The sequence below is a fragment of the Myotis yumanensis genome, unplaced genomic scaffold (genome assembly GCF_028538775.1).
Source record: "Myotis yumanensis isolate MYYU_CA2020_CCGP unplaced genomic scaffold, mMyoYum1.0.hap1 SCAF_6, whole genome shotgun sequence".
In the NCBI taxonomy this organism is placed as follows: Eukaryota; Metazoa; Chordata; class Mammalia; order Chiroptera; family Vespertilionidae; genus Myotis; species Myotis yumanensis.
The window spans coordinates 94,310,955-94,323,152 of record NW_027223757.1 but is presented as its reverse complement, the minus strand read 5'-3'; the positions used below and the strand labels follow the sequence as shown (position 1 = coordinate 94,323,152).

The window sequence follows — 12,198 nt, the reverse complement described above, 5'->3', positions numbered from 1 at the left end:
GCAGGAGCACTTCTCACATGTCATCCATCAACGAACCTCTCTCAGTTTTTTTTTTTTTTTTTTTTTTAAATATATATTTTATTGATTTTTTACAGAGAGGAAGGGAGAGAGATAGAGAGTTAGAAACATCGATGAGAGAGAAACATCGATCAGCTGCCTCCTGCACATCTCCTACTGGGGATGTGCCCGCAACTCAGGTACATGCCCTTGACCGGAATCGAACCTGGGACCTTTCAGTCCACAGGCTGACGCTCTATCCACTGAGCCAAACCGGTTTTGGCCTCTCTCAGTTTTTAGCCTAACCTAGCCCAGATGCCATTCTGTGGCAAACGCCCATTAAGTTGTATACTACCTACACTAATAAAAGAGAAACATGGTAATTAGAGTACGACTTCTACCCTTCCCATTGGCTAATCAGCATATCCTTATGCAAATTAACTGTCAGCCAAGATGACGGTCGGCAGCCATGCACTGAAGCGAGCAGGGAGGCTTGCTTGCTTCAGTGACTGCGGACTCCAACGTTCCCCGTCTAACTTGCAACTCTAAGCAACTATGTACTATATTGCAAATAAGAAGCTAAACAAAACCCCAGAAATCAGCCAGACTGAAAGCCAGCCAGACCGCAACATTGTATCAATGTTTTCAGCAGCGAGGACTCAGAGCTAAAGCTGGCCCAGAATAAAAATTTAAAAAAAAGAAAACTAGGAGCGGTTGGGAGCTTCAGTCACCCGCCAGCCAGAAAACAGCCCTCAGCCCCTCACCCAGACTGGCCAGGCACCTCAGAGGGGACCCCCACCCTGATCCAGGACACCCTTCAGGGCAAACCAGCCGGCCCCCACCCATGCACCAGGCCTCTATTCTATATAGTAAAAAAGTAATATGCCTCCCAGCACCGGGATCAGCGTGACAGGGGGCAGCACCCAAACCCCCTGATCAGCCCTGCTCTGTGCCTGATAGGGGGGAGCTCCCCAATCCTCTGATCGCCGTGTGGCTCTGTGTGTGACAGGGTGCAGCGCGCCAACCCCCTGATCGGCCCTGCTCTATGTGTGACAGGGTGCGGCGCCCCAACCCCCACCCCCCCACGGGCCCTGCTCTGTGTGTGACAGGGTAGAGCCATAACCTCTCCATCGGCCCTGCCCCAAGTGTGACAGTGGCGGTGCCCCAACCCCCTGATTGGCCCTGCTCTGTGGGTGATAGAGGGTGGCGCCCCAACCCCCTCCACGGGCCTTGCTCTGTGTGTGACGGGGGAGAGCCATAACCTCCCCATTGGCCCTGCCCTGAGTGTGACAGGGGGCAGTGCCCCAACCCCCTGATCCGCCCTGCTCTGTGTGTGACAGGGTGCGGTGCCCCTACTCCCCTATCGGCCCTACTCTGTGAGTGACAAGGGAGAGCTCCTCAACCCCCTGATGGGGCCTGCTCTGTGCATGACAGGGGGGAGCTCTCCAACCCCCTGATCGACCCTACTCTGTGTGTGACAGGATATGGAGCCCCAACCCCCCGTGATGGGCCCTGTCTGTGACAGGGGGCAGCTCCCCAACCCCCTGATTGGCCCTGCTCTGTGAGTGACAGGGGGCAGCAACCCAACCCCCTGATTGGCTCTGCTCTGTGCATGACAGGGGCTGGTGCCGCAACCTCCCCATCGACCCTGCCTTAAGTGTGACAGGGGGCAGTGCCCCAAACCCCCAATCGGCCCTACCCTGAGCGTGACTAGGGGTGGCATCACAACCTCCTGATCCGCCCGCTCTGTGCATGACAGGGGGTGGTGCCCCAACTCCCCAATCGGCCCTGCTCTGAGCCTGACCAGGGGCTGCACCTAGGGATTGGGCATGCCCTTTGCCACCCGGGAGCAGGCCTAAGCCAGCAGGTCATTATCTCTCGAGGGGTCCCAGCCTGCGAGAGCGCACAGGCCGGGCTGAGGGACCCTCCTCCCCCGCAAGTGCACATATTTTTGTGCACCGGGCCTCTAGTTAAATAATAAATCTCATGTCCACATCACCTAAGCCACCTATGTCTTATCCATTTACTGATTCATTTATTCATTCATTCAACAACTATAAATTCCACAAGCACTAGGAATAGAAAGATAAACAACAGACCATGGTCCCTGTCCTTATAGAATGTGCAATCTAGTAACAGAGACACAAAATAAATGTTATTTCAAAAGTTTGTAATTTTTTGAAGGAAAAGAAAGGGAAGCCTGAAAACAAGTGATACTACAGAAATTACATTTGCCCATGTCTCGAGTTCTTTATCTTCTCAAATTGCTACTCATGATCAAATACGATACACCTCTCCCTACCTATATACACATCTTCTCCTTTACCTCTTTAGCCATTTTACTACATCTCCCTTAGTCCCACAGTGTAAAACTGCACTAAATATTCCAGCCTACCCGTCTCTATCCCCTTACTATTAAGAAGTACTTCCTTGTTCTGAAATCAGACGTTATTACCATGTATGCTCTCTGTAGAAAATACCCTGAAAACCTTGCAGAGGTGGCCTGGGTTGATGAGAATATGAAGTGAACATGTAAGTAAGTAAGCCTTCCTGGGGTCAGCAGGAGTCTCAGTGCCCCCTTCATAAGGCACTCCTGAGCCATCGCCTGGAAGGAATCACATTTTCAGCTTAGAGATTGACTCTTGTCTGATTCTCCTTCCTGGGAACTGAAATCATGGTAAGCTAGCTGGATTTAAAAAATCTGTCAGCTTAGATTGAGATTAAAAATAGAGGTCACAAGTTCAAGAGAAAAATGTTAGAATAATTATTATGAAAAAGACCTGAAATTGCAAAAATATAAGTACTTGGTGGCATTAGGATGTGGGGCAGAAGGTGAGAGAGTGTAAAATCAGCTAAGATTTATCTGAACATGTACAGATAACACTGGTGCCAGACCAGGGATTCATCAGTGAGTTTTCAATCCCCTGAAATTATCATTTTGTCCCAACATTGAAAATTGGCACAAACATGGGTAGCCTGGCCAGTGTGCCTTAGAGGTTGATCATCGACCCATGAACCAAGGGGTAACCAGTTTGATCCCCAGCCAGGGCACATGCCTGGGTTGTGGGCTCAATACCCAGTTGGGGACATGCAGCAGGCAGCCAATTGATGATTCTCTCTCATTCTTCTCTCTCTAAAAATCAATGAAAACATTTTTTAAATTGATTTCAGAGAGGAATGAAGAGAGAGAACGAGAAAGAATCATTGATTGGCTGCCTCCTGCATGCCCCTCACTGGGGATCAAGCCCACAACCTGGGCATGTGCCCTGACCGGGAATTGAACCTCAACCTCCTGGTTCATAGGTCGATACTCAACCACTGAGTCACGCCAATGAAAACATTTTTTAAAAAGAAAAGAAAATAGGCAAGAACAGACTCATTTTGCTGTTCTGGTCATAACTGCTTTAATGAGGCTGTACTTCCATTATATACATGCAGTGTACACATGCAATACAGAACACAATGACTGTTGTGTATCTGGGGGAGGCCTCGGGACCTCGTGAATACCTGTAGGCCAATTACTTAGTGTTTGTTATGTAACAATATTAGCATATTAAAGTGATCATGCTAACTCTTAACACACAAGTAGTTGTGAAATTAAATAGCATAATATAGATGGTGTTTGGTAATTCTCAAGAAATAAATACTCATTAAATGGCTATAATTAACATTCAAAATACAGTGGGCCCTTGACTTACGAGTTTAATTCGTTCCATGACGGAGATCATAACTCAAATTACTCGTATGTCAAATCACTGTGACGTTCGCTGCGCCAACTAGTGGTGGGGTATCTGAAGCTGGCTCATAACCCGAATTTTTTTGAGCTTGCAACTCAAAGCAAAAAATCGGCCGAGAGATGGCTCTTATCTCAAAAAAAACTCGTTAGTCGGGACACTCGTAAGTCAAGGCCCCACTGTATCTACCCCTGAAGTTAATGATGATTCTGTGTGTGGGAATGCAGCCTGGTGCAGCCACTGGAGAAAGCAATATGGAGTTACCTCAAAAAATTAAAAATGGAACTGCCTTATGACCCAGCAATTCCACTTCTGGGGATATATCTGTAGAAACCTGAAACACTAATTCAAAAGAATATACAGTGGGGTCTTGACTTACAAGTGTCCCGACTAACGAGTTTTTTGAAATACCAGCTGTCTCTCAGTCGATTTTGTGCTTTGAGTTGATAGAGTAATTTGAGTTAATGAGCTCCTTAACGAGCTCATTAACGAGCTCGGTCTCGGAACAAATTAAACTTGTAAGTCAAGGCCCCACTGTATGCATCCCTATGTTCATTGCAACATTATTTACAATAGCCAAGATTAGGATGCAGTCCAAGTGCCCATTGGTAAGTAAGTGAGTGGATAAAAAAAAATCTGTGGTTCATTTACACATTGCTATGGCTGTTAAAAAGAAGGAACTCTTGCCCTAACTGGTTTGGCTCAGTGGATAGAGCGTCGGCCTTCGGACTGAAAGGTCCCAGGTGTGATTCCAGTCAAGGGCATGTACATCCTCAGTGGGAGGTGTGCAGGAGGCAGCTGACCGATGTTTCTAACTATCCCTCTCCCTTCCTCTCTGTAAAATATCAATAAAATATATTTTTTAAAAAAAAGAAGGAACTCCTACTCTTTGATACAATGGATGGACCTGAATAATATTATGCTAAATGAAATAAGCCAGTCGGAGAAAGACATACGATCTCACTTATATGTGGAATCTAATGAACAGAATAAACTAACAAAACAAAACAAAGAAACAGAACAAATTGATAGCTGTCAGATGGGAGGGGGGTTGAGGGACTGGATGAAAAAGGTAAAGGATTAAGCAAAAAACAAATAAAAACAAAAAATTCATAGACACAGACAACAGTATGGTCATTACCAGAGGGAAAGGGGGTTGGGTAGGAAGGAGATGACGATAAAGGGGAAATAAATGGTGATGGAAGGAGTCTTGACTTGGGATGGTGAATACACAATACAATATACAGATGGTGCATCGTAGAATTGTACACCTGAAACCTATATAATTTTATTAACCAAAGTCACCAAAACAAAATTCAATTAAAATATCTTCCCGTGAAGTGGATTCTGGGGAGACGGGAGACAGGGGAAGAGAAGTAGGCAGGCTGTAGATAAAATGATACCCTGAAACAATTTTTATTCAATAATTTAATAGCATCATTTATTTACTTCAAAACTATTGCGCCATTTGTTGAGCTTTCTAAGAAATTAAAATTCTGCCTTTCACCATTAAAGGGTTGTTTTGCTGTTTAGCAAACACTTTTTTCTCAGACTTTGCATTCACAAATTCTGAATTATTAAGACCCCCAAGTCAACAAGAGTTTATGGTATTAAGCAAAATAGAGCAAATAATAAAGTCAGTTTTAAGGCTCTACTTGCCCTTCTGTTTTCTACTGAGCCTCAGTGGTGGCTGCTGAGAATGTACTCATTCATCCCAGAAAGGCTGAGTGAGCTCACTGGCCAGGGAATGTGTAGGCAGAGGCCCAGAAACGTACCTGACAGTCGCTGCTAAAAGAGGTGCAGGACTACTGACAGACATGTAGGAAACAGAATTCAGGCCCAAGAGTCAAAACACTTGGTCACGACTGTGATATATCGCACGTGTGCACATGTGCACAGGGCCCTGGAGCCGCCCACCCCACCAGGTGGTTAAACTGGAGGCAGGCCTGCTAGGGGCTCACAGCAGGGCAGGGGCGGGGGACACGGTGACACAGGGCACAGGGACACCAGGCACAGGGACATGAGGCACGGGGCAGCTCCCGCAAAGTGAGGGACAGGAGGTAAACACCTGAGCAGGAGTGGGTGGGGGGTCGGCTGGGGGTACTGAATGGGTGGAAAGAGAAACAGGCCTTGCGGGCTCTCAGGGACTTGGCGGGCAGCGGGGTCTGTGCAGGTGCCGCCCTCCGCCCCCCGTGCCGCCCCCCGTGCCGCCCCCCGTCCAGTTCCTGGTCCCCCTGGGTCCCGATCCAGGTCCCTGTCCTAGGTCCCCTTCAATCCCTCTCAGGCCCTCTTAGGTCCCCCGTTGGTCCCGCCGCCATCTCACCCTCGGTCTTCTCTTCTTTCCCCAACAAAGCCCAGCTGTGGTTGCAGAGCCGCCCCTCCCACGTGGAGATACTTCCCTGCTGAGGGGGTGTGAGCGGGCACTCACCTCGCCACTGGAGGGTAGTGAGGGCCTCAATCTGGTAGTTGTGTCTGCACACTGTGTCCACATAGGCCCGCTCCTGCTCCATGAGCTCCTTCTGGCCATTCCAGTTCTCAGCGAGGAGCTGCCCCAGCGGGGTCAGGGCGCGGAACTCCCCCACGTCGCTGTCATAGCGCACCTGCTCCTCCAGGTTGTAGAGGTATCTGGCCACACCCCGCACGCGCTGCGTCCCATTGGTGAAGTAGCAGAGGCCCTTAAACTGGAGCACGAAGTTCCCTGCGGGAGCCGCCCATCAGGCCTCAGCCCCCAGGCAGAGCGGCTGGTGCGCCTGGGGACAGACTTGCAGCCCCACCAGACCCAGCCTTAGCCCCACTCTGCACCCCAGCCCAACCCTCAGGAGGCTCCGCCGCCCCCTCCTCGGCCCTTCCAAGGCCATAGAAACTGCCCGCCTAGAGGGAGGGGACAGGGTCCCCTGGACGCCCTGGGGCCTGGATCCCGCCTGAGCCTGACACCAGTTGGGCCCGCAGTCTGAGATCTCACATCCAGGCCCCGCCTCAGTGCGGTCAGGACGCCCTCCCCTGAGGTCCCATTTCCCAGGGAATCCGGAACCTCAGAGACCAGGGTCCACAGGCCAGAGAGTCAGGGAGCAATGACGGTAAAGCACAGAACCAGCGTCCTCGCTCCACAGGCTCGCACTCACCCCTCCTCCCTGGCACAGACCTTCCCCCCAACAGTGGTCCCAGAGACCCACCCCTCCAACCCCAGAAAGGGAGCTCATCATGGAAAGGGTACAGGCTTCCGAGTTAGATCAGCTCGATGCCAGGTGGACTGTGCCAACGGCCAGCTGGGCAGTTGCCCAGAGCACCCAGAGCATAAAGGTAATTGTGTAGGAAGACCAGGACACCTACACCAGGGGTGGCAGGAAGCCTGACAGAGTTTACAGGGAGACGGAATTCTGTCTGAAATAAATGGCTTCTCAGCATGTCATCCCCTCTTCACTTTCCCTTTCTCCTCAGTTCCCTCCACCATCAACTCAAGACGCAATCCTACCCACTCACTGCGTGACCCCAAGTCCCTGGGAGGAAGCTGAGCCCCTGCCTGTGGCACCAGGTCAGCTGCCCGGATGCCAGGGTTTGCTGCCAGCCCTCCGCTCAGACTCAGGGATGGGGAGCCCTTTCCCCAAAACCTGACACCACAGACCTGTCGCACATGGTTCCCCAACCAGAGCCCCTTAGTCTTCAGTCCAGACAAGGTCTTGGGGACAAGTCCTGCTGTCTCCTCTTTGGAGAAACTCTTTTCCTCAAAAATAACCATTTTCCTGTCACTGGCAGTGGCCAGTCTCCTCCCCCCGCATTGTGTCATCCCCAGGCTGGAGCCCCTGAGATGGCCATGTCCTCACCTTGTCACCAGAAGGCGGACATGAGAACGTAGCAGCTCCCTTTCCCAAAGAGGAAATGCTGATCACAGACTATTCTCAGGTCATAGCCCCCCACGCCCCAGCCAAGGGTCCCTCAGAGCCCACCCCAGGCTGGCTGCGGAGCAGCTGCCCTGCACTCACATGGAGAGTCCCCGCCCTCAGCCACTGGGACACTCAGCGCCACCAGCCACACCATCACAGCTGCTGTCCAGGGGCCTCCGGGGATCCACAGAGCCGGCTTCCCAGACATAATGGAAACAAAGGAAGAAGTAAGGGAGTGAGCCCGGCTCCACCTGATGGCTGATGCAGCCACTTTAGAGAATAGAAACCTGTGAGAGCAACCACACAGGGTCAGACTGCAGAGTCCTTAGGAAAGGAGCCAATCAGCACTGGAGCTGACCCACCTCATCTGTCTCCGGGCAGATGCTTTCTATGAAGGTTCTTCAGCCAGTGCCTGGAACCCAGTCTTCATCAAATTGCGCTGGATGAACATTTGAAGACTTTTCTTAGTTACAGAAGGTGAAAGCCTTGGGAATTAAAGAACCAAGAGAGAAAAGTGATTCATGAGTGGACATCTTTGTGATATTCAGTTAAAACCTATTATCCTTACACATGAGATTTTTAGGAGGGGACTAAGTGGGGATCATGTATCAGAGAGAGAAAATCATTTTTAGGAGATGCTCCCTTCTATTATCTTTTTTTTTATTATTATTGCTTAAAGCATTACAAAGGGTATTATATATGTGTCCTTTTTTTTTCCCCGCCCTTGACAATACCTCAGCTTCCCCTACCCCCCAGTGTCTTATGTCCATTGGTTATGCTCATATGCATGCAGACAAGTCCTTCAGTTGATCTCTTACCCCCCTCCCTCCTGCCCCCCAACCCTCCCCGGCCTTCCCACTGCAGTTTGACAATCTGTGTGAGGCAGCTCTGCCTCTGTATCTATTATTATCCAAAAGTTTATAATGGTCTCTATTATCCATGAATGAGTGAGATCATGTGGTATTTTTCCCTCATTGACTGGCTTATTTCACTTAGCATAATGCTCTCCAGCTCCATCCATGCCGTTGCAAATTGTAAGAGTTCCTTCTTTTTTACAGCAGCATAGTATTCCATCGTGTAGATGTACCACTGTTTTCTAATCCATTCATCTACTGATGGGCACTTAGGCTGTTTCCAGATCTTAGCTATGGTGAATTGTGCTGCTATGAACATATAGGTGCATATATCCTTTCTGATTGGTGTTTCTGGTTTCTTGGAATATATTCCTAGAAGTGGGATCACAGGGTCAAATGGGAGTTCCATTTCCAGTTTTTTGAGGAAACTCCATACTGCCTTCCATAGTGGCTGCACCAGTCTGCATTCCCACCAGCAGTGCACAAGTGTTCCTTTTTCTCCACATCCTCTCCAGCACTTGTCGTTTGTTGATTTGTTGATGATGGCCATTCTGACAGGTGTGAGATGGTACCTCATTGTTGTTTTGATTTGCATCTCTCGGATGATTAGTGACTTTGAGCATGTTTTCATATGTCTCTTGGCTTTCTGAATGTCCTCTTTTGAAAGGTGTCTATTTAGCTCCTTTGCCCATTTTTTGATTGGATTGTTTATCTTCTTTTTGTTAAGTTGTATGAGTTCCCTATAAATTTTGGAGATAAGGCCCTTATCAGATATGACGTTGGCAAATATGTTTTCCCACGCAGTGGGTTTTCTTGTTGTTTTGTTGATGGTTTCTTTTGCTGTGCAGAAGCTTTTTATTTGGATGAAGTCCCATTTGTCCATTTTCTCTTTAGTTTCAACTGCCCTGGGAGCTGTATCAGTGAAGAAACCTTCTATTATCTTAAACAATGAGGAGCCTGAAGCCGTGGTGGGAAGAGCAGAGCTGTGAGAGGAATGGTTTTGAGCTGCAGCTCTACCTTGAATGCGCTTTATGAAACAAGTTACTCAACCTCTTTTAGCCTCAGGTTTCTCTTGAAAAATGTGGATCATGTTTCATGCATTTTACATCTGCACCTTCATACACACACACTTACCAGCCACACAGCCCAGGAATATGACTGCTTTAACAGTGCAGTGTTCCGCTCTGCTGCATGTTTAGCTGTTGGGAATATCACACACAAAATGACACAAGCCCTGCTGGCAAGTGAGTCTTCCTTATGAGAGAATCTCCTACATTGGTGCTCTTTGAATGAAAGTATTTGAAAGTTAAGTTGATTTTTCTTTTTCTTGTTTGTTTGTTTGTTTGATGCAGCCTATTGCAAGCTCTTAAAACTCTCCATATGAGGTTTACTCAGCCTGCCATTGGGGCCGGCCACAAGAGCTGGGGTTTAATGGTCGTGAGAGTATCTGAAGGCTAAGGAGAGGTGAGAACATCCCTCACTTCTCCAATGGAATATTCTGAAGTGGGTTCTACATTGAAGTTGACTTTTCTCTTCTAAGCTCTTCGGCTGCTTCAGTCCTCCCTGGTCCATTTGATGTCACAAAGGCACAACCACAAACATTCACATCAACAGGACACAGGCACCTGTAGCTCCAGGCCTGAGAGCAAAGATGTGGAGAAGCACCCTGGGGCCTGCACCATGTGACTGAGGGAGCAGGTGTGCACACTCACAGCTCATGCTGTGTGGCCCCTGAACATCAAACCCCACAGGCAGAACTATTGATGGAGTTTTTAATAAATGTATTATTTCTCAGGCTCCTCTTGCTCATTACTAGGGGTAGTACTGAACAGCTATTGAGCAATTAAGACAATGCCTGGAAAACATTAATAAACAAGGTAAGTCTTTCTCTCTCTCCTACATTTTAGGTTCTCCTTTTAAATTTGAGGACAGGATCTGAATGCAGAATATAAGCAGTTTACCAGGTACAAGAAGCAGGGAGGAGGCAACAACAAGGGGTCGTGTTAATGGCATGTGGAGGCCGTGAGCTGCTTCCAATTTCTCTGTTGGGTGCATCTCTCTGGAGCCCCTGAGCCAAGGGATCAGCCCTGGGCTCCGACCAGCAGTGGTGGGTCAGGGTCAGGGTCACTCCAGAGTCAGGGTAGAAGCATAGGGGAGGAACATCCAACTCAGACCTGGAATGGAGCTGGGGACAAGGAAGAAGAGTCAGAGAGGGAACTTGAAGGCCTCAGTGCCTCAGCCCCCACCTCAGGGTCCCTCAGAATCAGCAGAGGCCTCTGGCCCATCACCTGCCTCCAGTCGTAGGGGAGAAATTCCATCAGTTCTGCTCTGGGCTGTGCACTTGGTTCTGTTCTAGACCGTGCACTCGGTTGTGCCCTGGGCCGTGCACTCAGTTCTGTTCTGGGCCATGCACTCAGTTCTGTTCTGGGCTGTACACGAGGTTCTGCTCTGGGCAGTGCACTCAGTTCTGCTCTGGGCTGTGTACTTGGTTCTGCTCTGGGCCATACACTTGGTTCTTTTCTGGAATGAGCGATCAGTTCTGTTCTGGGCCGTGCACTCATTTCTGTTCTGGGCAGTGCACTCAGTTCTGTTCTTAGCAGTGCACTCAGTTCTGTTCTGGGCTGTGCAGTCGGTTCTGATTTGGGTCGTGCACTCAGACCTGTTCTGGGTTGTGTGGCCAGTTCTGTTCTGGGCCATGCAGTTGGTTCTGCTCTGGGCCGTGCATTCGGTTCTGCTCTGAGCTGTGTGGTCCATTTGTTCTGGGTTGTGCACTTGGTTCTGCTCTGGGCCATGCAATCAGTTCCTCTCTGGGCCATGCACTCAGTTCTGCCCTGGACCATGTACTTGGTTCTGTCCTGGGCTGTGTGTTCTGCTCTGGGCTGTGCATTCGGCTCTGATCTGGGCCGTGCAACCGGTTCAGTTCTGGGCTGTGCACTCCATTCTGCTCTGGGCTGTGCAGTGGAGGCTGCGTCAGACCTGGGGATTCCTGGGTCTCACAGGCCTCTTCACACAGACTCTCTACTAGCAACAGGGTTGTCAGCTTAGACTCCTTTTTCTGATTGGCTAAAATCTCATCTGAAAGGTCTGGTTTGGACTTCTGCCAGCTGCTTCCCTGAAGCAGTCAGCATTCTCTACATTTTCTGGATTTTTCTGCACTGTCCCCATCCTGGAGACAGTACTCAGGGCAGCTGCTGCTGGCCTGGCTTGGTCTGGGAGGAAGGCAACATCCCAATTCCAGCACCTCAACTGAACCACCTGGCAGGGCATGGGTAGATGTTGCGATGAAGAAGCAGCTGTTAATATGAGTCCAAGTTTGGTAGGAAGACTCCCCAGGGATATCCTCTGTTAGCTCTGGTGGAAGCTTAAGTTTGGGGACTCCTTCCTGGTGGAAATTCAGGGAGAACCCACCTTCCCTGGAATCCTTGGAATCTGCACTGGTCAGTGGGGTTCACCGCAAACATAGTAACCATCTGTCACCAGAAGTGCCATCCAGGACCCGTTCTGCATTCACTGCAGGAACCAAGAAACGTTCATTTTAAAGGTTCCGTGGCTGCCTTAATGCCAGCAGTAATATAGAAATACTGTCCCCAGAATAGTATTTCCCTTTAATAAAAATTCATCAAGCATTTATTCCTAAACTAGAGGCCCGCTGCATGAAATTAGTGCCTGGGTAGGGTCCCTCGGCCTGGCCTGCAATCAAGGCAATCAGATTCCCCACCTCCCCGTCAATTA

At 49.4% G+C, this 12,198-nt stretch overlaps 1 protein-coding gene across 5 annotated transcripts in view; it reads right to left on the bottom strand.

Moving 5' to 3' along the window:
* LOC139012640 (SLA class II histocompatibility antigen, DQ haplotype C beta chain-like) overlaps positions 1-12,198 on the bottom strand; it is a 149,532-nt gene that overhangs the window by 63,988 nt on the left and 73,346 nt on the right. For 4 of the 5 annotated variants that reach the window (XR_011471885.1, XM_070418805.1, XM_070418807.1 and 1 more), the window contains exons 1-2: positions 7,712-7,892; positions 6,160-6,429 (exon numbers count right to left, since the gene is read on the bottom strand). The exons of the other annotated variant lie outside the window; for it this stretch is intronic. Coding sequence is in view for 3 of the 4 variants with exons in the window: in XM_070418805.1 (XP_070274906.1) it covers positions 6,160-6,429; positions 7,712-7,820 (379 nt within the window). In the remaining variant the exon portion in view is untranslated. Of the gene's footprint in view, positions 1-6,159; positions 6,430-7,711; positions 7,893-12,198 lie in introns of those variants that run through there. 5 annotated transcript variants of the gene reach the window in all.